At 46.6% G+C, this 26,952-nt stretch overlaps 1 protein-coding gene across 1 annotated transcript in view; it reads right to left on the minus strand.

Annotated features, from left to right (window-relative positions):
• The window catches only part of LOC149343513 (diuretic hormone receptor-like), a 137,042-nt gene that overhangs the window by 66,562 nt on the left and 43,528 nt on the right, over positions 1-26,952 (minus strand). The window contains exon 2 of the mRNA XM_089542413.1: positions 8,036-8,307. Coding sequence (XP_089398539.1) covers positions 8,036-8,252 — 217 coding nt within the window. The 5' untranslated portion in view covers positions 8,253-8,307. The remainder of the gene's footprint in view (positions 1-8,035; positions 8,308-26,952) is intronic.

Raw genomic sequence — 26,952 nt, forward strand, 5'->3', positions numbered from 1 at the left:
AGCATGGCATCCCAGGATGCATCACCCGCTCCGGAAACTCCAGCTTCTCACATGGTCTTAACCAAAATCCGCCATCCTCCTATTTTTAACGGCGAAGACAAGACGGATGTTGAAGATTGGCTCGATGAATATGAAAGGTGCAGCAAAAATAACCGGTGGGATGCTAGCATAATGCTAGCAAACATCATCTTCTATCTAGCGGGAACGGCGAAGACCTGGTTTACCAACCACGAACAGGAAATGCCTACTTGGGATATCTGCAAACAAAAACTTCAGGACTTGTTCGGCAAGCCAATTGGGCGAGCTCTAGCAGCCAAAAACGACCTGGCTACTCGCGCCCAATCGTCGACTGAATCATACCTCGCCTACATACAGAACGTCCTTGCCCTTTGTCAGAAGGTGAACGCCTCCATGACCGAAGCTGATAAAGTGGGCCATATACTTAAGGGTATCGCCGATGACGCCTTCAATATACTTCTCTGCAAAGACTGCTCTACGGTGGACACAGTCCTGCAAGTGTGTCGCCGTTTCGAACAGGCGAAGCAGCGCCGCATCGTCCATCGATTTATGTGCCTTCCCAACACGGCAACTACATCCTCATGTGATGATCCGCCCACTCTGCAGCAGCCTTCAAGTCAAAACAACCTGACTACCATCGTCCACAGGGAAATCGAAGCCTTGACTCCTGTTACCCTTCCATCCCCTCCTACAGAGGCCACAATAGCTATGATACAGGCTGTTGTCCGCCAAGAATTCGCGAATGTGGGCCTCGTCTCCAATCCTACCACGCCACCCCCTGCACCACAGCCAATACCAGTGGTTGTTGCTGCTACCACAACCCCGTCCTACACTCCGCGCTACCCTGTCCGCAATCCTGCGGAGTGGCGCACATCTGACAACCGGCCTATTTGCTTCGTCTGCTGTCGGGCTGGCCATACGTCCCGCTATTGCCGCAGCCGCCCGGTTCCCCCCTCTAACTTCTACAACAGACCCCTCCGCCACGACTATTATGCACCACGGCCCGTTTCTGTCCCCTCGGCACAGCTTCGTACCGAAAACATTGCGCAAGTCCGTCGTCCTAGCCGTTCGCCATCGCCCCAAGCCCAACGTTCTCGATCACCTACGCCTCGCCGCAGCTTCTCCCCAACGTACCAAGACCCCTACTCGGGAAACTAGGCGACGCAGCGCCCGGACGTGACGCTGCGTTACCCACCCGAACTGCCAACTGTGTTTCGACCATCGCACCACGCCGCAACCTGATCAATGTTCTCGTGGATAGAGTCCCTGTGCTCGCTCTCATTGACACTGGAGCCCATATTTCAGTTCTTAGTTCGTCGTTCCGCCAGCGCCTCAAGAAAGTTCTTACGCCCGCCGACACCTCCACAGTTCGTGTTGCTGATGGAAGCACTACTACCATCATCGGATTGTGCACTGCGCGCATTAGTATTGCCGGCCACCACGTCCCTGTGCTCTTCGCCGTCCTTACTACTTGTCCTCAAGACGTCATTTTAGGGCTAGACTTTTTAACAGCCCATTCCGCTCTCATCGACTGTTCCTCCGGACTTCTGCGCCTAGCCCTGCCCCATTGTGCTCCCGACCCTAGTGCTGACCATTCCCAGCCTCGCCTCCGCTCCAGTACATTTACTCGCCTACCTCCCGAGGCGGCAGTATACGTGCCGATGTCACCTTTTCCCTCCCTCCCTGACGGCAACTACGTTGTCAACCCCCTCACCGACGTCACTCTACAACACAACATCGCCCTACCTCATAACATTGTACACCTCGAGAACAACCTCACCTACATCCCTGTACTCAACTTCAGCATATCTTCGCAAGTTCTCCCGGAGGGCATATTCCTTGCCGAGCTGTCACCTTTGTCCAGCTTTACTATTTCTGCAGTGCTGTCCGACCGTCACGCCGAGGTACCTGCACAACCTGTCCCGTCACTTAGTCCGGAGGACCGCAGCTCTGCCATGGTTGCCTCTGACCTGCGTCCAGAATATGCTAGTTCCCTTGCCGACCTTCTGCGGTCGTACAGCGACATTTTTTATTTCGGCCACGGATCCCTGGGCCAAACGTCCGTCGTCACACATCGCATCGATACTGGAGATGCCCGCCCTCTTCACCGACGGCCTTACAGAGTTGCTCTTTCAGAACGCCAGATCATTCAGGAAGAAGTGGACAAAATGTTGGCCAGCAACATTATTGAGCCGTCGAGCAGCCCCTGGGCGTCTCCGGTAGTACTTGTCAAAAATAAAGACAACAGCTGGAGGTTTTGCGTAGACTATCGACACCTAAACAAGATAACAAAGAAAGACGTGTACCCTCTTCCTAGGATCGATGACGCCCTCGACTGCCTGCATGGTGCCAACTACTTCTCCTCCATAGATCTCCGTTCTGGATATTGGCAGATCTCTGTTGACGAAAGAGATCGTGAGAAGACGGCTTTTGTCACCCCGGATGAACTCTACTAATTCAAGGTGATGCCTTTCGGCTTATGTAATGCCCCTGCGACCTTCGAGCGCATGATGGACTCCTTACTACGCGGGTTCAAATGGACCACATGTCTGTGCTACCTCGATGACGTCATCGTATTTTCATCTACCTTTGAGGGCCACCTCCATCGTCTTTCGGCTATTCTTGGCGTCTTCCGACGAGCTGGCCTTCAGTTGAACTCCAAGAAGTGTAGCTTTGGTCGCCGGGAACTCAAGATCCTAGGGCATTTGGTGAACACCGATGGCATTCAGCCGGACCCCGACAAAATTCGCGCTGTAAGTGGTTTTCCTATACCGCAATCTAGCGGCGACGTGCGTAGCTTCCTCGGACTTTGCTCATACTTCCGGCGATTTGTACCAAACTTTGCGGAAATCGCCCGTCCGCTCACGCAGCTTCTCAAAAAAGACGTCTCCTTTTCCTGGGGCCACGAACAATCGGCCGCCTTCGCCGCTCTTATTGCCCACCTCACCCGTCCGCCACTGTTGGCTCACTTCAATCCATCCGCCCCCACAGAAGTACGTACCGATGCAAGTGGTCATGGAATTGGTGCCGTTCTCGCACAACGTCAGCTCGGCTCCCCTCGCGTCATCGCCTATGCCAGCCGACTCCTCTCTACGGCCGAACAGAATTATTCCATCACTGAACGTGAGTGCTTAGCCCTAGTTTGGGCCATTACGAAGTTCCGCCCCTACTTGTATGGGCGGCCATTCACCGTAGTCACTGACCACCACGCCTTGTGTTGGCTTTCTACACTCAAAGACCCTACTGGCCGCCTTGGACGTTGGGCCTTGCGCCTTCAGGAGTACAATTTTTCAGTAGTTTATAAGTCTGGCCAGTTGCATCGAGACGCCGATTGCCTGTCCCGTCATCCAGTCGACCCGCCAAGCCAACCTGAATGTGACAGTGAAGATTGCGTGCTCTCTATTTCTGACTTTCCCAACATTTGCCGAGAGCAACACCAGGACCCTCAGCTTCGCGAAATTATCAATCGCCTCTGCGCCGATCGCCATGACCCTTCCCTTCATTTGTTTGTGCTCCACGACGGCACCTTATACCGACACAATATGCGACCTGATGGCCCCGACCTTCTACTAGTCGTCCCTCAGCACCTACGCACAGCCGTCCTTGAACAGCTTCACGACGTTCCTACTGCGGGTCATCTCGGCGTCTCTCGCACATACGACAGTGTGCGCCGTCGGTTCTTTTGGCCAGGCCTATACCGCGCCGTCCGCCGCTACGTGGCTGCTTGTGACCGCTGTCAACGCCGGAAAAAGCCATCAGTTTTACCAGCTGGACTTCTGCAGCCGATCGACATCCCCGTAGACCCATTTTCTCGTGTGGGTCTGGATCTTCTAGGCCCTTTTCCGCTGTCCGCCTCGGGGAACAAATGGATTGCGGTGGCCACTGATTACACCACACGCTACGCGGTCACACGAGCAATACCAACCAGTTGTGCAACTGATGTTGCTGCTTTCCTCCTCAACGACATTATACTCGTGCATGGAGCTCCCCGCCAACTGCTCACCGACCGTGGCCGTTGCTTTCTTACGCGTATAGTCGACGAGATCCTGCGGTTGTGCAACGTTCGTCATTCTTTCACGACTGCCTACCATCCACAGACGAACGGGCTTACCGAACGCCTTAACCGGACATTGACTGACATGCTGTCCATGTACGTTTCTGCTGACCACCGCGACTGGGACATCACGCTGCCATTTGTGACATTTGCATACAATTCTTCGCGTCAAACCACTACCGGCTACTCCCCCTTCTATCTTCTATACGGCCGTGACCCTCTGCTTCCTTTTGACAGCCTGCTCCCTTCAGTCGCCACTGCCAGCTCATATGCTCGTGACGCCATAGCCCGAGCTGATGCTGCCCGCGTTGTTGCACGCAACCGACTCACAGCCTCCCAGCACTCCCAGAAACGTCGCTATGATTCCTGTCATCGCAACCCCCAGTATTCTTGCGGCTCTCTCGTGCTGCTTTGGACCCCAGCTCGCCGCGTGGGCCTCTCGGAAAAGCTTTTGCCCCGTTATACAGGACCCTACCGTATTTTACGACAAGTGACTCCAGTGACATACGAAACTGCACCCTTGAATCCTGCACGCCATACCTCTACACCTCGCACTGAGACGGTCCATGTTGCACGCCTCAAGCCGTACTACACGGACCCTGGTTTGGGCTAGTTCGCACCGGGACGGTGCTTTTCAGCCGGCGGGGTAGTGTTGCATTAGGCGGTGCATGCACTGATATGCGCATCAGGAAAGACGAAGACTAAGCTCGTGAGTTTTGAAGAAGACGACGGTCGAGCAGTGTCGGCTGGTGCCTGCAGTAAACGCCTGTCGTTTGAAAGCCCTGTCTGTCGTGTCCGCCCTGTCTGCAATCCCAAACGGAACTACCCCGTAACAATATTTTTCTTTTTTGTCTGGACGATTTGCTATGCTTTGACGTTTTTACCTTGACAATTGCAACATCACATCGCAAGATCACATGTAACTTTTTCTAAAAAAAAATAACGACTTTAATGCCCATAGGGCCCGGTGTGGGTACATGAATAAATAAATGCACGCATAACGATAGCGGCTAAGCCGTAATGATCAGTACTGATCCCGGTAACAGAATCGTTTCTGCAACCGTCTTGACAAAAAAACCAAGAACAAACATGCGTGAAACGTTTCCGGAGTGATAGTAGTAGCAGCTGTCGTACCCCAGATGGAGCGAAGCCGACCATACGAACTGGTTTTGCGGCTTTGCCTTGCCCTGTCCGTGATGTTTATCTTCAGCCGAAAAAAGCATTATTTCCTTTCAAACTACTAAATTCCCTGAAAGCTCGCTAAGATACCGTAAACGCTGCTGTTGCCGTACATTCGGAAGGGCAGAACGATAGTAATAAAGATATCCAAGGCGCCAATAAAGAGCACGCAGAGCGAGAGGCTGTAGCGATGGCCGAGCTCTCTAAGGTATCGAAAAGTGAAGCTGCTCTGATTGCGCAGGCACTAGCTCAAAGCATATTGGGACTGTGATATGGTAGCGAATATTAAAATAACGTAATATTGTACAGCTATGTTCATTACGACATTGGGTACTAATGTCAAGCCTTTGTGGTGTTTCGGGGGGCGAAACGAAGACGGAGTGAACAAACGAGTCAACAAGGCAAAGAACGCATGCATTAATGAATGAATGAATGAATGAATGAATGAATGAATGAATGAATGAATGAATGAATGAATGAATGAATGAATGAATGAAAGGTGCGTTGTCTAGGCATAGTGGAGGCATGACATCTGAAGAAATATGAAATGAAGCAGAAAATGCAGTGATTCGTGCATTTACGACCACATTACAACACGAATACGCATGAATGAAGATTATAAAGCAAGAATTGTCAAATAAAATCACTTTCCTTGAATTCTGCGGTATTGAGAAACGCTCACTATTCGCCCACGTAGGTTCACAATGAATCAACCTACAAAAAACAGTGAAATTGCGCTGTCCACCTCAGGAAAGAGCTCATCTTATCTGAATATTGGAAAAACATGCTACTGTGGCCGCCGTGTCAGGTGGCTCTGAACGTGTTAGATATTGTACACTCAAATCCCGCAGTACATTTTCTCCATAGGATGTTTTATTAGAATGTCTACGATGTTGATGGGGGCTGTGAACTTCTTGGGCCACGAACCGACGACTTCCAACTGCAAAGTGACGGTAACGGTCGCAGGTAGCCGTCCACTATGTCGCCATATTCAGTGTCCGGCTACTACGGACGAAGATATCTTTACAACCTTATCCGTCAGCCGTTCATTTCTTGGTTTCGCGTAGTATATGTCTGTCCGCATCACGTGCTACATGCACAGCTCCGGCATAAGAGAGAAGAAACAGCTTTGAAGTGAAGGAAAGGTAAGGTGCCATAACTCTCCCTCTTATCGGCGAACACCTCAACCACTCTTTGAGGGGAGTGATAAAAAGGGAATAGAAGAAGAGAGCAAGAAATAGTTTTGGTATAGTGTAGGGCTTCGTATAGATATTGATTGCCTGGGGTTGTTCACCACGCCCTGACATCGTACAGCACACAAGCGCCTTTTGCGTTTCGTCTTGACTAAGCGCGAACGCCGTGGTAGGGAATAAACCCGCGTCCTCGAGCTCATAGAAGGAGAGCAGCGGGGAAGATGAGGTGTGTTACAGGAGAGAGTGCGCTAAGTATTCCTCCTGTCGCGCAGAAAAGAACAGCGGTCCGGGGTCAAGGTGCATGTTACAGAAGTCATCAGCACCGTGAGTAGCCTCTTGGCCAACCACAGCTGCAAAGCCCGGCTTCAAGGGTAAGGAGCGACCAGGGACCTAACGAGCCTTAGTCCGGCGTGGGGGCCTCCGTCACTGGGGTCCCAAACTAGGGACCTCTATCTAGCGCCTGTACGGACCGCCCCTTACGGGCTGATCCAAGCATAACTCCTCTCCTTCCTAATAAATATTTTCACCACCACTACCAGGGTGAGCCCTTGCACCAGAGACGTCATCACCACCGTCACGGTGACTCGTCTCTTGAAAGAGTACTGGAAGAGCTTCGCAAAAGCGAGCGCACACGACGACTACGTGACGATATGAATTTGTGCGCTCTTTAAGCGACAGCGGGGAGAATATACTTAATTGCGAGCATACGGTGCCGAGAAGATGAGACAACGACGTCAGGATCAAAAACAGCGCGTGCCGGACGCAACACAAGCGAGCCACAATGGTGCAATTCTTACGCTTGAGCCCCAGTTCGACTCCAACCTGTTTGGCTTTCAGTGTCGGTCAGCCACAAAATCTAAAAAATGCTACAATTTTCAGGGGTAAGCGTACGCTTAATCCGTCTGGAGGCGGGGTTAGCCGTCAAGCTAGCGATTAAATTTGCAGCATCTTTGGATACCGCGTGACACTTTTTTATCGACACTTTTACTACTGCCTCTAACCGGATTGTATGTTCAGCTCCAGGCTGCCCCCTTTCTCATAAGCAATCAAAATCCTTACATGAAACAGTATTACGAAATGCGGTTTCACCGGTAGAACTGTTGAGAGCGGTGGGTTGTAGCTGACAGACCATATACGTAGTTTATTCTTGTAATGTGCCAAAAGTAGCTTTTAAGGTAGGTCGGCAGCCTCGACCGTCGATATGGAACCGTTTTATGTCCATTTTACAGATCTAATTAAATCAAATAGTTGTAAAACCTGGCTAATGACAGCCTAGTCGAAATAAAGGAGATGAAATGGTGAAATGCAATGCGAAGGCAAGACAACCGATGGTCCTTGAGAGTAACGGCCTGGATTCCAAGAGAAGGCAAGCGTAGCAGGTGCCGGCAGAAACAAGCTGAACATACAATCCGGTTAGAGGCAGGAGTAAATACACAAAGAAATTATTGTCCCCCACGAGCAGCCAGTACATCGGCTCGCTCCTAATTGCCGACAGTAAGCTGTGGGGCTCAATCTGCTAATAAGATTTAGACGCTGTTTGGAGGCGCCGCGTGGAACAGTTCCCTCTGCTGAAGGAATAAATGGGACCCACCTTGAAGGTAGGCTTGCGACTCGTTGAGAGCAGCGATGTAGCAGCGTATCTGAGCGAGGGAAAGGTTGGCCAGGTAGCTTTCGTCGAAGGACACCTCCGGATTCCCTCCTTCCTGGTGGTCTATTGTGAAGTTCTCGATGGCAGCCACAAGGGAGTCAAGCGCTGCGCTGTGCTCGCTCTCAGTCCAAGAGCCAGCACCACCGCTCCCGCTTTCCATCCTTCACCAGCGCAGCCTTTCAGTAATCCGTTTCTGTAGCTCGGGTGGAGAGTTCCTGCGAGAAGAGAGGAAGTACATCATCATCACCAGTCTGACTACACCCACAGCCGGACAAAGGCATCTCCCATATCTCTCCAATTAACCCTGTCCTGTGCCAGCTGCGGACACTCTATCTCCACAAACTTCTTAAACTTATCCGCCTACCTAGCTTTCTGCCACCATCTGCTACGCTTGCCTTCTCTTGGAGTCCAGTCCGTTACTCTTAAGGACCATCGGTTATCTTGCCTTCGCAATGCATGCCATCCCCAAGACCACTTCATCCACTTGATTTTGACTAGGCTGTCATTAGCCGTGTTTTATCCCTCACGCACTCGGCCACTTATGATCTCTTAACGTTACACCTATCCTTTTTCTTTCCATAGCTCCCTGTGCTGTCTTTAACTGAAGCTGAATCCTTTTCGTAAGCCTCCACGTTTTTGCCCCATAGGGGAGTGCGGCTAAGATACAGCTGTTATATTCTTTTGTCTTGAGGGGTATCGGTAAACTGCCATTCATGATCTCAGGGAACCTGCCAAATACGCTTCACACGCGTCGCATTCTTCTTGTTATTTCACTCTTCTGATCCGGATCTGCGGTCATTACTTGCCCTAAGTAGACGTATTCCTTCACCACTTCCACCGCTTCGCTACCAATTGCAAACTGTCGTTCTCTTCCGAGACGCCTGTAATGTTAATAACCACGTCAGGTGAAACTCCTGATGCCTCGTATCACGCCATCTCAAGACATTCAGCTACGAAGAAACGCGCTACTACTTCGAGACTCTATGTGTTCAAGTTAACGTCTTCTTATGAGCCGTTTGTTATAATACAATCTACAGAAGTGTGATGGGCGGTAGCGTGGTAGCAGCTCTTAAGTTACACATCCTTGCGCCCGACCGGCTCCATCGTTGGTGGGGTGCTTTCAATGCATTTCTTTCTATCTCACTCTCTCTCATAGCGTCGGCGTCTGAACGTGGAGAACTGGAACGTTAGAGGTTCCAATGAATCTAGTAACCCTCCCATTACAAATATTAGCCATCAGAAGTTTTAAATCTAGAGTTGCAGTCTGAGAATGATGGTGGGCGTGGAGGTGCTTTGCCATAACACAGCACGGCGGTATAACCAAGGTTGTACTACTTTCGGCTGTAGCCTACTTTAAGTAATTCCGGAGGGTGCCTCGCACTACCCAAAATAGCCAGTTGACTGCAAGTAACTAATTCCCGCCGAAACACTGCTTAAGCTTTTTTCTTACAGAAGTTCAAATGAATCAGGCAGCCCTAATTAAACTGGGGAGTAGAGTTTTACAGAGTTCCTGTATTCTCTGTTGCCTCTGTATACGTATTTCCTCTTGTCTGTTCATGGTGTATTGACTGTCTATAGACAAAGTCCTCGTAAAAGTGTATAACCCTTTATCTATAAATATCCTGTAGACTGTTCGTACACAGTCTATAAAAAGAACCCTGCTAATAGTTTATGGCCATATATATATAGATTCTTTAAAGACTTTATCGACGCAAGTCTTTGGCAAGTCTGCAGAGTATCTGAAGAAATTCTTGTAGGGGCAAGTACCCTGACTATCTTGCAGTCTGTTCATTTTTTTCCAGTTGTTCCATAATCAAGGAGTCACTTGACTTTCGAGCGCTGAAACACCAGCATGGCTATATATTGTGATCGAGAAGGACTCAGTTCTTGGTGATTATCCCATAATATAGTATTCTGAAAAAAAAAAATTTTGTTTCGCTTTTTCTTGTTAATAGCAGAAAAATAAAACGGCTACAATATTATAAAATGCTCGCGATGGGCACATATCGGAAATATAGTCGAAGAAAAAGTACCGTGCAAACTATTTCTCTTTACTTTTGTTTCCAAGATTCAGACATTTTTCGCTTAAACGTCTTTTCCCTCCTCAGCCCAGCACACGGTACCGGTGTCTCCGTTTTCCATGCGTCGTCTTTGTAGGTGATGCGCTCCTTAAAACGCGCAGGAAATGTATGAAATCTGACATCCACGAGCAAATGGGAGAAAATGAACTTCACCACGAAAAAAAAAAACAGCAGGTCCGCTTTCGTAATGACGTTTTTTCTTTCGTAATGACGGCCTCCTTCCGAACTATTTGAAGGCACTGAGAACTTCGAGAGAGAAAACTGAAGGGACCAGCAGAAAAAGATAATAAATGAGTAGTTTTGCATGCGACTGCGCATAATTGTCGGGTCTGAATACTCGAAAATTCGAATAGCATTTTTCAATGTGAAGAATTCTTTTTTTATGAGCATTCACTCTCTGTAAGACATGATCGTCTAGCTACATATAATATAATTTGCTGGAGAAGGTACTGGAACATTTTTTTTAGAGCATTTGGCACTGTCTTTACCACCAGGCAGCACTCGCTGCAGCAGAACAGCATTTAACACTTAACGGACCATTGCCAAGGCTTTCCGCTTGTGGCTAATATAAATATTTTATAACGTTATATTCATTAATTGACAATAATTATCAATTATATTGATAATACAAAATTGATGCCTGCGGTGAACGCCTCGCTCACGTCCCGTCAAACGGCCGGCTGCCATATTGTGCTCAAAAAACAGATTTTAATTCTCATTTAATGTCCTTTCTCTGAACGTTTCAAAAAGTCTTGCTTGCGATGTCAAACGCTTTGAACTGGGCGACCGTTGGAACGACGACAGAGAGGTAGAGCATTAAGAACATCAACAGCGCAAAGGGATCGCCCCCGTGCTTTTTGTGCAGCTTCAAAACAGCCCTTAATGAAGCCGGTGTGGTGCGTCCCAGAAGTTTATTAGCGTGCGGTACAAGACAGATGATGTGAGGACCACATTTACCGAAATACGCAGAGATGAGAAAAGGATTGCACAGTTCAATATAGCTAAATCTCTTGGATTTTCTATATTAGAACACTAGAGACTTCTCCCAAACCTGGAAAGGCTCTATTTCTGCTGGGCAGCCATTTGTACAAGCGCACAATAATCAAGGCCTTGTTCAATGACGAAGATTCATTTTCACTCTTGTGAATCGAAGGCCCGTTCACATGCAACGTCACGCCGACGGGAGCCATCCTTGGGTCGCACGTCGGATGCGAATATAATTCAGTTTTGGCACAGGCGCACAGATAATACAATAGCTGATGATCAAAAAGTGCGTGGAAAAGCTATTACACCGAGCCTCACAAACTTGCAAACGAAGCTGAATGGGTTTTCACTGCGCGACTGTTTTTCTACGGACTAAAGCGGCAACACGATGAAAACTTCGTGGGCGTACGTGGTAAGCGCCTGCGCTCGCCCAGCACCGCACCGCGATGGACGTCGAAAAGGGACATGCATATCCATGGTCCTGGCGCTGTCGCCCTCCCTCTCGCGAGTCGACTGAAACAATGTCACGCCGTGAACAAAAGATGATCGAGGAGCTCAAAGGATTCAAAGAAAACTTGGTGGAACCTCGAAGAGCTTCCTGCCATGAAGAAAAGAGTCCCCGAGAGCTCCGCTGTCCTCCGATTTTTGTAAAGCGGACCCCGCTTATGACGCGCGCGAGCGCCCGTGCGCAGGCGCCGGTATCTGACATGCACAGATATCTGCGCCTAGCGAGCAGGCGCTTAGCCCGCGCCTGCCCACGCGCTGCGCCACGCGCATGCGCAGACAGACTCAAGCGTACGCCTGTGCGTGTAGGCGCTCCGCCTACGCCCTTAAATGATCTCTCTGCCCACCCAGGAAACCAGTGGATAAACTTTCGTTTTTTTTACATTGCCCGCTATAAACCGAAAAAAGCATGAGCTGATTTCAACTGATTAAAACGCAACGGAACTCCACTGGAGACACTTCTGGGAAGGGTTCCATAGTTTCGCGAAGTGATATACATGACAGATGTTGCTGTATCTGCCCTCAACCTCTCCAATTCTTTCATAAGCAGGTTTGCCACTAGGATCACAAACTACCAATTATTGATCTCTACATTAGACTTGGAGCATGTTTTTTTTTTTGCAGACAGGCTGACGTATTAATACTGAAATTGCATTGGTCTCAAGTTAATAACGCGATCTTCCGGTCTTCAAATCAGGTAACAAAGAATCACCCCTTAATTACCGTCCCATCTCTTTAACAAGTGTGCCATGCAAAATCATTGAACATGCCATTTATTCTCATATAATGAACTTTCTTGACTCTATAAATTTTTTTCATCCTGCTCAACACGGTTTCCGTAAGAACCTATCGTGCGATACACAGTTGGCTATTTTCATCCATGACATGCATGTGAACCTTGACTGTAACCTACAAACTGACGCAATATTCCTGGACTTCGCGAAAGCATTTGACAAAGTACCCCACAAACGCTTACTACTAAAACTGTCCTGGTTAAACCTTCATCCTAACATATTACAGTGGATAAGCGAATTCCTGGCTAACCGCACCCAGTTCGTTAACGTTAATAATCAAGCCTCTAGCTCTGTTCCGGTAACATCAGGTGTCCCGCAAGGATCAGTCCTTGGTCCGCTATTATTTTTAATATACATTAATGACCTTCCAACGCATGTCTCTTGTAACGTCCGTATTTTTGCCGATGACTGTGTCATCTATCGCACTATCAACAACGCCTCTGATCAGTTCGCCCTCCAGAATGACTTAATCAGCATACAGGACTGGTGTAACAACTGGCTCATGGAACTAAACCCCAATAAATGCAAAGTCGTGTCATTTCACCGAAAACGTAATCCTGTCCGCTTCTCCTATAAAATCTCGCATGTCACGGTAGAATTAGCTCAGACTTACAAATACCTCGGAGTAACATTGTCCAATGATCTAACCTGGAACGCGCATGTCACTAAAATCATATCATCCGCTAACAGAAGCCTTGGATTCTTAAAACGACATCTACGTCATGCGCCACAAAACCTAAAATTGCTTGCCTACAAATCACTTGTCCGTTCTAAATTAGAATACGCCTCTGCTATTTGGAGGCCTAACCAAAATTATCTAATAAATTCCCTAGAATCAGTACAAAATCGAGCCACAAGATTCATACATTCGTGCTATTCATATAATGTCAGCATATCAGCACTAAAAGCAGAGGCAGGATTAACATCCCTGGCTTGTAGGCGTCGTATTACTAGTATGTGCTTGTTTCACAAATTTTATTTCAGCTCACTTCGTCGTCCTCCCTACATCAATCCGCCGGCACGCATTTCCCTCCGCATTGGTCATCCCCTTCAAGTAGCCCGGTCATGTACGCGTACAACTACATTTGCATCGTCATTCTTTCCACGCTCAGCCAAGGACTGGAACAGCCTTCCACACGACATCGCCGCAATCACCTGCCCATCAACATTTGCGAACTGTTTAACTGCTACCTTTAACAGCGAATAATATTTGTATCTTACGTTTTTTCTTTGTTTATTTAATCTGATTTTTCAATGTAACCCACCCCTTATGTAATACCCCCAATCCTGGGGGCCTTTAAGGTAATAAAGTGAAGTGAAGTGAAAGAGTGAGGACAATAGTTGGTTTGGTTTATTGGGGTTTAAAGTCTCAAAGCAACTCAGGCTATGAGGGACGCCGTAGTGAAGGGCTCCGGAAATTTCAACCACCTGGTGTTCTTTAACGTTCACTGACATTAGTGAGTGTTCGGTTATGAGAGATATACTGCTACCGGTTCGGCACCGTTACGCTCTAAGTACTGCGTGGCCTACTTAAGACAGCTAGGTGTATAAAAAGGCCAATAATTTTGTCGAACGAAAAGAGTGATGGCCACCATATGCCAATAAAATACAAAGTGATACTTAATTCCTGAGAAGAAATATCGACAAATATTATGAAACCTCGAGTAAGTCATGTCAGTCATGCATATTGAACGCGGGTGCTTCTTTATGAACCAATTCCTCTTCACATATTCTTTTATTAGCATCCCCATCAACAAGCAGTGAAGAGCATTGTGAACATTCTACACATGAGCCGCTAAAACTAAAGATTTGCCCTGCCTTTGCTCGCCTTTCAAGTAATTAGCAGCCCTCTAATGCCCACTGTCAGCGTCATCGTCATCGCATACCTTTTCTTTCATTTCTTCGCCTTGATGCATGCTGCCGGGCTCAGATCATATTATTCAAAATGACCCCCTGACCTTTGGTTATTAAATTGTCTGCCTCGCGTCGAAATCTTCTTAGTTTAGAATGAAGTTCAGACCGCCCTGACAATTACGTAAAACAATTGAGTAAGGAAAACTAAGTTTACGAAGACATTTGGCGTTGTCTCTTTCTTCCAACACCGGACCAATTATTTTAATGCTAATTGAGCTTGGACACTGGCATGCAGGAACTCAGTTCTGGCTCTTCAATTATACAGCGAAGGACACCTACAAAGGCAAAACGGGTTTACGGACGCTTAAACCATCTACGAAGAAATAATCCTTAGTGCCCGCCAGTCCGTCGTCACGGCGCTACAAGGATTATATGGGTGGGCAACGATGGTGAAAGTTTATTCTTTATCCCCCGGCACTCTTCTTTAGACCTTTTGCTCAGAAGCAAGCAGGTGGCTACAATTTGAGGTGAAGTTCCGTTCAGTGTCTGATGCCATTTTTTTTCGGAATTATACTGACTCTACCAGAGGCTACCGCCGTGCTGTTTGTAGTCTCTCTAGTTGAGTACGCTTGAACTGTTACCCGCTACAAAGGCTGGCGAGTTCCACATGCAGCCACTGCACCACGTGGATCATTCATCATGACACATAACGGAATGTGTTTACCGGCGAATTGCCAGGGACAGCGGTACCCGGGCGGCTGTCGTCGAAACGTGTTCCCTTCACCTGAAGCTGACGGATTGCCCGGTAGTGGGTTAGCAGCCGCGGTTCCTCGCCGAAGAATGTTCCGAGAAGAACATTTGCGCCTGAGACGAACGAAACTGAAACGAGCCCGTATGACAATTTATCATACCGGCTGGGTTGCTCTAGTTCTTGGTTGCACCGTCGCAGAGTTGGCCGAGAGCTGGATAGCTGGGCTTTACCCTACAGAACCACCCACACAAAGGCAAACTGAACTTTGAATACGCAGCTAGTAAACCCCTGCCTGATTATTTCTTGAAACTACTTTTTCTTCGGGATGACAAATTTTGTGTGCATAATTTGCCAGCAGAAGCATGTGATACAAAAGTGAGCGGTAATGTAAGTACTTGCGGAAATGTTTTGCGCACACAAGGGACAGGACTAAGCAAGAGACACAGACACAGGTGCGTCTCTTGTGTATATTTGTGTCTCTTGCTTCGTCCTGTCCGTTGTGTGCGCAAAACATTTCCATAAGTATGTGTAACCAACTCGCCCCAAAAGCAACGCTTCTAAAGATAATATGATAGGTACCAAACAAGCGAACACTCGGGTTTTTTCTTCTTTGAGACTACATTTGAATGCGATAGCTAAGGATGGCCATGAAAAGGAAAGCCGTCCGGCGTCGGCATCTGTGTGAGGTCTGCACCTGACGACAGTGGCAGGTGCTGTTTGGAGGGATTTCATCCTCACCACCTGCCAACTGCAAAATGCTACTCTCCTATCTTCATTCTCTCCACTCGTAGGGGAGAGGAAGAAGACACCAGACTAATAATGACCAAGCAAAAAATAAAAAAAATCGTGCAGTGACTTCGCAGTAATGAATAAAAAACGATTACGAATAGATATGAAATAATTATGTAATCAGAGCGGAAACAGGACTGCAATGAATTGGCGAACGAAAGGAAAATGCAGTGGCATTTCCTCCGTATCTGTCTAATGAATGACCCCTAAATATTTTTTTACAGGCTTAGAATAAGCCTGCAGATCTATTATGCGGTATCTTTAACTTCCATAATATGCTTGGAGTGCTTTGTTGTGAACGAATATAACCTTAACGCGGTGTTGTTGCTTTCAAGTTTGAGAGCACGTAGAAGGTTATCTTGTAGCATTACATATTTCCTTATATATCCATGAACAAAAGAAGAACAGTCTATGTTTTACCCCTGCGTTAATTTTTGCCCAAAGTTAGCTGGGAAATTCGGTGCAATTCACCATCCAGTACAATACAAGCTTCAGTGTTTTTACAACTGCTGACAAGCACTAACCGCCGAGTAAGGAGATGAATGAAGCTCAGCATTTCTGAGTGCTTGCAGAGAAAAATCAAACAACTCCTTGAAAACATCACCTTCGTAATGATCAAAGAGGTAAGATCTACTGCCGGAAAAAGAGCTCCCTATTGATCACCAATTACTCGCATCCAGCTCCAGCCGCGGGCACTTTGCCTTAGCGAATTTACTAATCTCATATCCTTAATTTGCTACTCTGCTCACCGTCTACTACAAAGTTAAGGTTTTCTTAGGGCTCATCTGATTAGCGTATGAGCTTACCGATTAATCTGACCTGCACTGAGGATCCTCACCAAATGCAGTGCTTTATCTTGATTGTCCGTAGCATGTCACTACTCCAATCTGCTCCATGAACCAGTGTACTCTTGGTATTTTAACGCTACTCCTAATGTAATTATGTTCTTACCGAGGTGCCTTTACTTAATCCAATTTAAAGCCTCTTCGTTAGCCCCAGTTTTCGACCTCATTCGCGAGGACTGCCTAAATGGAAGTGACATTTTTTTTTAGTTCTGAGGGATATATAAGCAGCTGCTTATACCTTGTAGTGCATGCAAGTTGTGCTTCCACATTTCCTTATTTCCCTGACAATCTTGGGGCATAGTAAGATGAATTAGCTCCAATGCCTCATTACTTCGAGACCCTCATTAGCTATCGTGAATAGTTAGCCTTCAAAGCCTTTGAACATTAATCTACTTTTTTTCGCGTGGACTCTACGTTACGCTCACGTTCTGAAACTGCGCTTATTTACCACCGCTTGCACATTCAGTTATTATGTTCTCTTAGCAACTCTGGGCGTGCTACTTTGCGTAGGCTGGTTAGACGCGGCACTACTTTATCTGAAAAAGATGGCGGTTAGTTGCGGCCGATTCTACGAGGTTCCGAATTCATGAGAAAATAAGGTCGCTCTTCGTGAAGCCGCGGCCATTTCCATTATGACGACTATCAAGTGCTCGTCAGATCAAGTGCCTTAAACAGGTGCCATAAATGAGCTTTTTCCTTTCAAGAGGAAAAGTGCGCCCAATAAAGAGTCCCTTTTCAGCGCGCTCTTGTTACCGCTTGTTTGAATCTCGTCAGCGCTAGGTCAGAGCATTATTTTTAAGCCTGCCGTTATATTCTGGGTGTCGTTATATTCATGCGTGACGCTTTATAATCACTACTTCCAGAGTCTCTGTGCTGCTGTGAATACCAAAATATGCTGCGAAATTATACGCTGACATCAGTGCACGAGGAGAAAAAATTCAGATTACCTCCGCATGCGTATGTGGAAGCCGATGGTGCGGTTCTTTTTTTACAACGAGGAGCATGCTGGCGGAAGAAGTGAATTGAAGCTCATCGAAGCAAGAACAATTGGCGGCAAAAGAGGGGAGCAGTTCACTAGAACAACCTTCGTGCTGCTATATAAAAGTGGTTATGCTTTTCTATTTTCATGTAGAGTTTCACTATGGACAGCGGAACAGGTTGCGTTTTTAAACACGGTCCGTTTTGGTGCTAAACGTTAGTACATAAAGATCTAAAGTATTAAAAATTCCTATCGGTTATGGAACTCGACTGGCCGCTATTGTAGCAGCGAAAATAACTATGGGAGTTACCTAGGCACATAAATATTGGCTCCTAAATACCAACTGATACATGTCTGCTCGGGCATTACATGACGGAGGACAAGACACTGAAACCAAGTAGCATAGGGAATTTTTTTTTATTTGTGGTGTTCGTCAGAGGAACAATAATAGGGCAATTATTTTAAACATAAATGATTAGAAAGCAGAAGAAAAAACAACCAAATGCTGTGGGTGGGATCCGAACTCACGACTTCCGACTCTCGCGTCCATTGCTCTACCTGATGCGAACTAGTTGAGTAGAGCACCTATGTAATGCAGCGGTCTGAGCATAGCCCTTTCAGGCTCCATTGTTTGTTTTATTGAAAACAGTTATTTTTTTCACATAAGTAGCATGTCCAGGCCTCACGAAAGGGAGTTTGTTAGTCTTTGATCGTGAAAGACCAGCGGGTAAGTTTTTACAACAATATAAAGAATTCCGTACAAAGTGTCAGATTTGTTCGAAATAGTAAGATCGAAATGTTCTCATGTGTCAGGTAAGCACCCTAGGAATCGTTGAATCATTTTGCGTTTGGAAGATGCACATTATCCCCTAAACTGAGGAAAAACAATCAATGTTTTCACTTGCAACAAAATCCGTCTGCACAAAAATGGTGAACAAAGTGCTACCTAGCTGAATGTTGAGTGAAATATTATTTACTGGGTTCGCTACATGGCACAAAAAAACAACAACTTATTTGCGATAAGAAGGGGGCTCAATTCCATTGGAACAATGAAATCACTGCTAGGTGCACCAGTCTCTCAGAAAAAGCTGTGAGTTTGTTGTGTACACAATTGTGTACGAAGCGTCTGAAAGGGATAGACAAGCTTTACGAACCTGAAAGCCACCAAGGACCAGGCACCAATGTGCTTGAGAGAATTGCGATACCTTTAGGTGGGATTAAGACGCCGTAGCTTAGAAGTGGGTCGTACTCCATAACAGAATTTGGTATACTCTATACATAAGTTCAGTATACTGCCGAGCTGTTCTGGTACCGTATACTCGGTTTTAATTTTAAACCAGAACGTGCAGTCTCGCATGGAAAGCTTGAAACCTTTGCGTCGTCGTTTGCTCTTTTTATTTCAGTAAAGTAAGGCGTTTCAATTGAAGCATGAAAAGCCTTTCACCTTTAAGCCTTAGATGAAAGGGTAGCTGTTGAACAGTGTTCTGGCTACGCTCGATTTAGGCCTTGAGTGGCCTGCCCTTTTTATCCCGTAATTAATGTGCTGCGGCGCCCGTGTACAGCGCCACAAGATGTTCCGCATGCTGAACGCAAATAGGAGTGATGCAGTTGATGACGGAACATTTTTATGGAAAGCATATTACAATAGGTAACCCAAGCTCTTCGTGACGGTTACACGCCGTGCACACCACGTGACACAATGACGTCACGACAGATGAGAGACGGGACTCCAACTCGTGCCGTCGCTGCGGTTGCACGCCGTGCAGACCACGTGGTATGGTGACGTCACACCACGTGACACAATGACGTCACGACAGATGAGAGACGGGGCTCCAACTTGTGCCGTCGCTGCGGTTGCACGCCGTGCAAACCACGTGGTATGGTGACGTCACACCACGTGACACAATGACGTCACGACAGATGAGAGATGGGGCTCTAACTTGTGCCGTCGCTGCGGTTGCACGCCGTGCAGACCACGTGGTATGGTGACGTCACACCACGTGACACAATGACGTCACGACAGATGACAGACGGGGCTCCAACTTGTGCCATCGCTGCGGTTGCACGCCGTGTGAATAACGTGGTATGGTGACGTCACACTCCCGCGCATTTCGAACGCGCGTTCACACTCGGTGTAGGTGAAACGCTCGCTCCACCGGGCAGGCGGACGCGGCTTCAGTGGCAATCCAGGCGTTCACCCAACGCGCGTGTCGGGGTTAGTCGGCGTTCCGCTGTAGCCATGCCGTTGTCTTCCCCCACGACGAAGGCTTCTAGTGGTTGTATTAAAATGACCAAGTATTCAACCAAGGAAAGCCTTGTATTACCAAGCCTAGCCATCAAATGCTTCGCATCTGACTAGGCTTAACCTTAGCTAAGCCTCAGCCATTTTTTTTATGTCGCCCGTATTGTACGATTTCTAATTCCAAGGACTATTTCCGTAATGTTGTAACTAAAAATACCAAATGCAAATACCACTGAATATTCAGTTTCAGAAAATCAAAACTGCAATTTTGTATAGAATTGCAAAAGAAAATGTCAACTGTGCCAAGCGCCCTTTAAATTTGAGCCCATACAGAAAATACAAAAACCTCTTACACATGATCTACGCTGCTTCGACGAACAGCTAACAAAGCACCGCGTTCAATTATTTGCTTTCCCCTCTCTGTTTCATATTTTCTTCTGGCGGGATGAGAGCTTTATTAGGTGTTCTTCTTTTAGAATGCCTTATTTTGCAGAAACGTGGATTTTGGGATTGAACAGGACGTAATAAATGCACAGTCGCCCCCAGGCACAAAATAAATGGGATAGCGTATATGTATATTGTGTGGTATTACCTCCTGAAGCTACACATGGTCTATGAGGAGCGTCTTAGTGATAGTAGAGGGTTCCAGATGAATGCCAACTGCCCGTGGTTGTGTAACGTGCACTGACATCGGCTCGCACACAGGTGTTTTTCCATTTCGTCTCCATCGAAACGCGGCCGCCGCGGTTAGGATTCGATTTCGCTTTCTCGGGCTGAGGAGCCGAGCGCCGAAAAAAAATGAATAAATAAAGCTTTTGCGAGTTCTTCCATACCGAAAAAACGTGTTTGATGCACGTTGTAGCGGTGGCTTCAAGTCTAGAACCGATCGCACAAACTATGGTTCTTAAACCCGCATCTGCAATTTATTCCCTCTGCGGGGCCGACAGTTAAGCCTGAACCACCGCCTTTGGCTTTGCAGCTGAATTCCGTGCCAGCGCGCTGAGTGAGAAAGTTATGTTTTTGAAAGTAAATATAAGGAAAGTGATCCTGCGGATGTTTTGCCTAGGATGTTCTGCAATTTATAAAGATAGGCTTTCTGAGTTAAAATAGCTCCTTTATTGGCCCAACATTGTCAGTGATGTGGCGCATGAGAATAAAACTAAGGCATCCACACTAGTAGGCTGGTTACCTAAATCCTTATAGTTAACTATTTAACTATTACTGTTAGTTTATAGAGGCGTGTAGCCCTGCATAAGTAATATCCATATCAGTTTTTCAGAATTTCGAGAGCACAGTTCCTCTCTCCTCTGTGCCCTAACCAATTTTGCTTACATCATGCCAAATTACATGCGCTTTCGAATAGCTTGCAGGCAGAGCAAACCCTCCAGTGCACGTTACTCGACGAAATAGCCAAATTGTTTTGGGACACGGCACTGAGGGTAACTGCGTTCTTGAAGTTAAACAAAGCTACTGTGGATATTTCTTACGGCCGGCTACACGCCTCTCAATAATTCTAGACACCAACAGGAATAGGAAAAAGGTAACCATTCAATTTTATTTAACCAGCCTGCTATAGTTGGTACCTCTACGCTACACCGCTGACAATACTATGCCGAAAAAAGTGTTCTTCTAGTTGCAAAAGCCTATATTTAAAAATCGAGCAATATGTTAGGTGAAACACACTGTATTTTCATTTATATTCATAAACACGCAAAAAGAAAATACATAGTTTACTGTTTGTATACTGTAGTATAATTAATGTGCTGCCAATCTTCAAGAGGAAAAAGATTAACAGCTCTTTTTTTTCTGTAGTAATTTCCTTAGCATGCAGAAAGAGACTTCAGAATGAATGCTTGTACTAGTGAATGAAAATGTCAGGTGCCCTAGAGAAAGGGAGAAAAAAACTATTATATATTATCGACTAGGTGTGTCTTCACACTTGGTTGAAGCATACAGGTTGCTCCAACAAAGACGGACCAAGACTGAAAAGAAACTAAGGCTTTCTTCCAAGTTGAAATCCAGTGAACCTTGCTGGTAGTTATGTGGAGTACCTACCTGGCAATATTTTTTCGTCTACTTTATTACTTAGTTGATATTAGTTATTTAACGTTTTAGATATGTCGCCATAAAAATGGCCCGACCCAGGTTGTGCCGACGAAGTAACCTTAGTGTTGTCTTCTTTTGCGGGGGAGGCGGCATAAAAAAATCCCGCGAAATTCAATGAATAACACGTGACAACATGGTCCGTGCTTCCGAATGTTCCGGAATAACAACGCCCTCATCCACGACTTGCTAAAGCGCTCTTGCTTTTTATTTTCTACGCTGCTGACGATACCCTATCGAGCCACGCTTGTTTCCGAGAAAAGCGGCAGCGGCTGCAGGCAGTAGCGGATAGAATGCGCGACGCCCGCTTTTGTAGCGATAATTGCTCACTTGCATAAAGCATGCGGAAGAAAATGGCAGTATGATGTGTCTGCACTAGAAGAGTGTGACAGTAACGAACAGCGACGCATGTTAAGACGCTGGAAAATGACCTACTAAATGGGGCACTTATCTGGAGGGTTAAATATTAGAATGGAGGCAACAACGATGGTTTTGCGTTCGCTTTCCTTTCTCTTGGGTATGATATTTTCAATTTCACATTACGTGGCTTGTTAACGTACTAACAGAGCTTTACACAGACGTCTGTAACGGACAAGGGCTTCAAAACTCTTTCATTTTTCAACTCTTTCAAGTTATATCGGCCTTAAGAATGCGCTCGAATATGTCGCCCTTTGCAAAAATTCAGCGGTCGAACCTTTGCAGAAAAGCGCGTTTGCTGGTGCTTTCCTGATGGCAATAACGGGTATCTCGCTGCAGACGTTCGCAGTTTCCCTCTTCTGTTCTTGTGGTGCAGTTGTCGGAATGCGGCACACACGGTCTTTCACGTAACCTCACTAGAAGGAGCCCAGAGAAGTCAAATTATTTCACCTTGCAGGCTACGCCGCCACTAGTGCTTGCCTCCCGACACACTGGTCTTTCAAGGCTCCGTCAAGCCAAACCTGTGCAAGGTTTCTGTTGAGAGCCGGAGTCCGATCTTGGCGAAACCAAGTGGTGAGTTGAAGTTCAAGGGAGAGGTTGCCGTGAAAATCTTCGACTGGGCCCCGCAAGATAGCGTTCAAGTAAAAATACGGGTAATTATTCTTCCATCGACTGTCACACACCAAACATTGAATGACCACTGGTACTGGTGTTTTCATTGCTTCAACCAGTGTGGGGTTCATATTACTTGAATACTGAGAGTTATGAATGTGTACTTGAGCGCTTCTGGACGAGTTAGCTTCATTAGTTCAAAGCACTTTGTGAATATAGTCTGATATTCCATGCCCTCATCAAGGCCAAGTTAGGTGACAAAGATGCATTTCAGCCTGAGAAAACTGGACTCTGAAGTCTTAGAAGTGTCCACCTTAGCAGTCACATCTTGCATGCTTTCATGATGGTTTGCTGCCACTAAAGCCAAAATGTCTTCTTGGGCCCCTTCACTGAGTGTCCCATTCCTGTTCTGCGTCTTCATGAAGCTGGACGCCTCTTTCAGAGTCAAATAATTCCTGAGTATTGTTCTTTCACTAGGTCCTTAGCAGTACCAGTTTCGGTATGCCTTGGCAGCCTTGTTATTGCCGGCTTGTGCTGCTCCCAAGGATCGGACATGTATGCTAGCTTTCTGCTTACTTTAGTAGGGGATGCTTGATGTGTCGAGAACGAGAACTTCTTCGTAGCAGTTATATACGGCGTGAAATGAATGAAGCACTCAGCTCACAAGCGCCTGCTCACCGACACTGCATTGAAAGGACGCTGAATTGCACAGCTAGAAGCTCTTTGATTGGGAACGCGGGAGCGCGTGACCCGCAGGTTTAGCAAAGCACTGCCACTGACAGAAGACGAGAATGGCTGGCATCTGTAGCACCTCAACATGATCGGAAAAGGCAGCCGGCCATGCTTACTTTGCATGAGCCTTTACCACCAATCATCGTCGTCTGCCGGTTGCAGCTCTTTGCGAAAGGCGGACGCCACACGCTCTTGTGTTCCCTCTCGTATTGCTTCCAGCTGTACAAACGAACGATATGTTACACAATCCCATCAGAGTGCAGATGTCCGAGACAAGCTAATGGCTCCGTGGTGATTATTTTTCTTTTCGTTCTCTTTGACTTGAACGGCAGGGGAATAGAGGAGCCGTATCTCACTGAGTGAAAGAACGGCGAATGACGCCGCGCCTTTGGGAGACAAACTCCACCGGCTGCTGACGGAGCGCTGACAAAGCACCCCGTCGATAGCCGCTGCCGCTTATGAACCAAGCTGAACGTAAAGCCCTGCCGCAGGTACTGCGAAAAGCGCGAAGCACAGGTGCTTTGCCAAGCAGCGGATGAGAGTGCTGTAATCGGGGCGCATTCGGGTGCATGGAGCACGCGGTCATGTTCTGTTTCTTGAATTTCGTGAACGTTCGTTTTTTCTTCCGAGTAAAAAGGGCTACGCTAAGGGTTCTTCTTAAATGTTGATTAATGTCAACTAACAATTAAAGTTACTAAAGTAGACGCAACGAAAAAAATACTAGTGGATACTTTGAATAACTCCTAACAAGATTCACTTACAGAGGAGATCAATACGCACCCCATCACTGCTCGCGCACATTCATCTTGATCTATACAACCCCAGTTGTAAACACTGAGGCCAGCGAGCCAACTGAGATCACATCCTATGGGATTGTAGAATAGAGCCACCTCCGGGTAATCTAGTTACCGATCTTTCTCTAGAGCGATAGGAGACCGTGCTGGCTAGCTCTGACCCAAAAAAGCAAGTTCTGGAGGTGGAGTGGGCTGACATAGCCGTCAAGGGCTATGCACTTTCGACCACTTATAGCGACGTCTTAGCACCAAGCTCTTTCTGACGAATAAAACGTTTTGCAGTGAGCTTATTTCAGTTAGGAAGGAAGCTTAGGCTTTTTATTTCAAATCTTGGTCCACCTTAGCTTGGACACCCTGTATATTAATGGCGTTCGCACTATTCTGAAGAAAACTAGCTTTTGAGATCTTTAATGCGCCCTTCTCAGAGCAGACGGTTGGAGCATACTCCAGTTTCACAGACGCCTCAGTGTGCCGGTACTCGCAGCGCTATTTCTCAGCAATGGGCTGTCCTGAAACAGCGTAATGATGCGGAGAAGCGATGCATCTCCTTCGCACGAAAGCTGTCGCATTTGCCTCCGTGAACCCTCGTGAACAATTGATATCTTACACATTTTCCTTTCTTCCATCCCAAACGGCATGTCCCGCCTTTCTATACTTTGTGCACATCGTTCAAATGTAGAACCAGAGTGCTACCCTGGCGGGAGGCACTCATTCAACTCAAGATATATGTTTTTGTTTTCTCTGCTACTCAGTAGGATCGATTGAAATCCTTGTGCACATCCATCACTGGAAATAGCCAACCTTGACAGGCTACCTTTTATGCCTTCCCAATTTTGCAGCTTTCGGAGATATATTTGGTTGCTTGTAAGCTGGAGAGAAAAGTTTAAAAATAGGCCTTGACACCACGAAGGAGGAAATGACGGAAATGAAGCGAGGCTTTCCGAGCTCGAAAACGTGTCTGGAATAGAAGAGAGAAAGGAAGATGTTTTTAAGGACAGCCCTAAAAGTTTGTCATCCAAAGCTGAGAAAAAGAAATTGCCTGCCATAATCATTTTTGCGTATTTGGAACAACATCTCATTTTTCTCCTCCCCTTCTACATGAAAGCGTTCAAGAGATTTGGTTACAAATACAATGACTCGCGGAAGCCGCTGCTACTTCGTATTCTTTTCTTCACAATAACGGCTTACTTCTTCGGACACCGCCAAAATAGAGCAGTTTTCTGGGGTATGCTGGGCAGAGCAGGAGTATTCCTCAGCTTTACCTTTTGTGTGAACATGGCTACACTGAAGCTAATCCGTCGCGCAGTGTTGCGTAACCGACCATTGCTTTTACACTCTGAGAACATGTACTCTATTAACCGCTGTGTATTCTAAGCTCTCCCCAGTTTCCACTGGTAAATTCAGGCTATTTAAATATTCACAAACATTCCTCACACTACGAATTAGTCCTTGTCTAATGAGAGGGTATAGCCAGGTGCACTTATAATAAGGAGCAATGACACAATTACTGCTTAATTAGAGCAAGCAATCGCAATGTTCTATCATATTGCTGAACAATATTTAGGATGAGGGAAATTAGAAGAGAATATTTTTTGCGCGTATGTCCCTCTCCTCACATTCAGCTAATTATCTCTCTTGAAAAATCAATTCGCTCATTGCATTACAAAAACACTGCGCTTGATCTCAATTTCATCACAAGTACCTTTCCTAATCTTGGCCGACCTCTTAGAGTGGCTATCGGCTATTTCTCATGCAACTCCAGCAACAACGATAATAGCTGTGTTCTGATCTCCTCATGCTACTTTGCTCAAAGATGAATCCTTCATCCCTATCTCTAAATTAACAGTTGTGCCCACACAGGATTCCTAGAAGTGCGAGGTAGATTACGGTATACACTCACTGCACACTACATCTTGGCGTACCTCGCTCCCGTCGCACTAACGGCATGCCAGCTGGCTTTGGTGAGGGAAGCTATGGACGTCTTGGATGCTTAGTATAGATCCAGAATAAAGTTGTTCTTCTTATCGTTTCTATCATGCTCAATGCGCCAGTTCACCAGTGTGCCCCAATTCAAACGCCTTAAAATTTCCTTATAAATCTGTTCAAGTAAGCATGCTAGCCGGGAACGTGTGCCTCAAAGCCCCTTCCTGGAGGGAACTGAGTGACTCAGTTTGCTGTTTATGGAGGTCATTAGATTTCACTAAGTGAGAGCGAAAACAGAACAGTTATCAGCTTCACCTCCTGTTCTACTCACTTATCAGATTAACTGGCGTATACAAGAGCTACGTCATATCGGGAGGAGTTTAGCTTCGAACGGCCTTGCCTTGCATGCACAATTATGCTAATTTAGAGGGGAATTCGGAGGGGCTTACATATGAG

The sequence above is a fragment of the Amblyomma mixtum genome, chromosome 5, assembly GCF_055824585.1.
Source record: "Amblyomma mixtum isolate Tamu chromosome 5, ASM5582458v1, whole genome shotgun sequence".
Taxonomy (NCBI): domain Eukaryota; kingdom Metazoa; phylum Arthropoda; class Arachnida; order Ixodida; family Ixodidae; genus Amblyomma; species Amblyomma mixtum.